We start from the raw sequence: 2,500 nt of genomic DNA, 5'->3' as shown, positions 1-2,500 counted from the left end.
GTCCTTCAGAGAAACCTGCCCATTCTGTCCCCATCTCATCTCTTCTTTTTTTCTTTAGGCAAAGGAGAGCTGCATGACCAGGCTTTCTCATTTCACAGACGTGTGGTTTTATTCTACAGAGAGGGCGAGGGTGGGGGGAAACAAAGAGACAGAGATAGCGGGTACGAGAGCCGGAGTCAATGATATCTAGCGTGCAGGCGTGTGTCCGGGTGCACGTGCACTTAGCCGACGCGGTGGGTATGTGTGTTGGTCCGCGTGTGTGTGTGTGTGTGTGTGTGTGTGTTTGTGTCGTACATCTCAGTGATGGTCTCGGGCAGGTTGGTGGGAATCTCTGCGAGTCCCTTCCCTCTGCAGTCCACGATGTTGTTGCTGCAGGTGCACGACTCGGGGCACTGCAGGACGCTGCAGGAGCTGGACGAGGACGACTGCTGGCCTACAGAGAGAGCAGGAGAGGAGAGAGAGGAGAGAGAGAAGGAAGCCAACGAGGAAAATGATCAAGCTGAACAATGCTCGCGGCGACCAGTTGTATGGCGATGCATTCTTTTCTTCTACTGGTTTCAATGTGTGCGGAGGACATTGCCAGGCAACGGAATGTGGAGCACTTGCCTTCATCCTCATCTTCAAAAGCACGGGAGGGAGAAGAAAGAAAGAATGAGAGAGAAAATACAGAGAAGGAAAAAGAATATGAGAGCATATAAGGAAGAAAGATGCACAAACACAGAGGAACAAAAGTAGTATAGTATAGTATAGTATAGTCTAGTATAGTCTAGTATAGTCTAGTATAGTATAGTATAGTATAGTATAGTACAGTATAGTACAGTACAGTACAGTACAGTAGAGTATAGTATAGTATAGTATAGTATAGTATAGTATAGCATAGTATAGTATAATATAGTATAGCGTAGTACAGTATAGTATAGTATAGTATAGTATAGTATAGTATAGTATAGTATAGTATAGTACAGTACAGTACAGTAGAGTATAGTATAGTATAGTATAGTATAGTATAGTATAGTATAGCATAGTATAGTATAGTATAGTACAGCATAGTATAGTATAATATAGTATAGCGTAGTACAGTATGGTATAGTATAGTATAGTATAGTATAGCATAGTATAGTATAATATAGTATCGCGTAGTACAGTATGGTATAGTATAGTATAATATAGTATCGCGTAGTACAGTATGGTATAGTATAGTATAGTAAAATATAGTATCGCGTAGTACAGTATAGTATAGTATAGTATAGTATAGTATAGTATAGTATTGTATAGTATAGTATAGTATAGTATAGTATAGCATAGTATAGTATAATATAGTATCACGTAGTACAGTATGGTATAGTATAGTATAGTATAGTATAGTATAGTATAGTATAGTATAGTCCAACAGTGTAGGACAAATTAGGAAGAATGAAAAAAAAGGAAAGAAGGAAAGAAGTTCAGCCATCTGATTGAACCAGCCTGAAAATACTCGTAAAGCTTGTTTCCTGTAACATTCAAGCCAATTTAACGCCTGTGTCCCTCAGAGGCCCAATTTGCGGCGCCCTTATTTTTCTATATTCTCATAACTTATAAACCTACATCTGTGCCAAACATTGACGCATTTATGGCAAAAGGCCCGACTGTTGCGCTCGACCGCCCCACCATAAAGAAAAGACAGAATGAAAGGAAGGCGATGGATACAGAGGTACATGGTGAAGAATGGACTCCCCACTGCACAGCATCAAGCGGATGTAAGCCATGAAATACAGAATAGAATACATAACCCCCACCCGCCCCTACCTGTGCAGACAAACTCCCTCTTCTGCACCTCCGCCACGTTGTGGCCCCTCAGATGCGGGGGGGACATGCACTGTGTGTAGAGGCCCAGGCGGGGACGCTGTCGCAGCCACTCCGACAGCCAGGCCACGTGGCAGTCGCACACCAGGTTGTTGGAGTGGAGGCGGCTGGGGCGGGTGGGGGCGGTTGGAGGGGGTTGGACAGAAACATGGACCGATACAGTCAATCGCACCAACAAGCTAGGGCAGTGGAATTGTCCCCCACCCCACCCACCACTCCACCCCACCCCCACCCCATCCCAACCAGGGCAGTAATGTGCAAACAGGACGCGACGTCGGCACTTACAAGGTCCTGAGTTTGGGCATGTGGTTGAAGCTGTTCACCGACAGCCTGCTGATGTTGTTGTTGTTGAGCGTGCTGTGGCGAACGGAAATGGAAGCGAGAAGAGAAAGTCGGAAGTGATCGTTTAGAAAACATGGAATTCAACAAATTCCCCCGTCAATTTTAGGCGATAGATTTCTTCCGTGTTGCCCCGCTGAGATTTTGCCACTGTCATTTTCTCTGTCGCTGGTGATGACAACGACAATGTTCAGCGTGTATCAAGAAAAATTTCAAATATATTTAAGAAAGTCATTGAATCCCATGGTAAGGTGGTAATACATAGATGGCCACCGATAATAATAACATTTTTCACCGCATCCAAGTATAATTTACATAT

General features: G+C 43.8%; 1 protein-coding gene across 1 annotated transcript in view; it reads right to left on the bottom strand.

Annotated features, from left to right (window-relative positions):
* Positions 1-2,500, bottom strand: part of slit2 (slit homolog 2) — a 92,994-nt gene that overhangs the window by 30,129 nt on the left and 60,365 nt on the right. Inside the window, exons 8-10 of the mRNA XM_079998842.1 lie at positions 2,128-2,199; positions 1,786-1,949; positions 295-433 (exon numbers count right to left, since the gene is read on the bottom strand). Of these exons, the coding sequence (XP_079854968.1) occupies positions 295-433; positions 1,786-1,949; positions 2,128-2,199 (375 nt within the window). The remainder of the gene's footprint in view (positions 1-294; positions 434-1,785; positions 1,950-2,127; positions 2,200-2,500) is intronic.

Source organism: Zeus faber (genome assembly GCF_960531495.2).
Source record: "Zeus faber genome assembly, chromosome: 4".
Classification (NCBI taxonomy): Eukaryota; Metazoa; Chordata; class Actinopteri; order Zeiformes; family Zeidae; genus Zeus; species Zeus faber.
The sequence above is the reverse complement of the archived record's forward strand: the minus strand, read 5'-3'. Positions and strand labels throughout refer to the sequence as shown.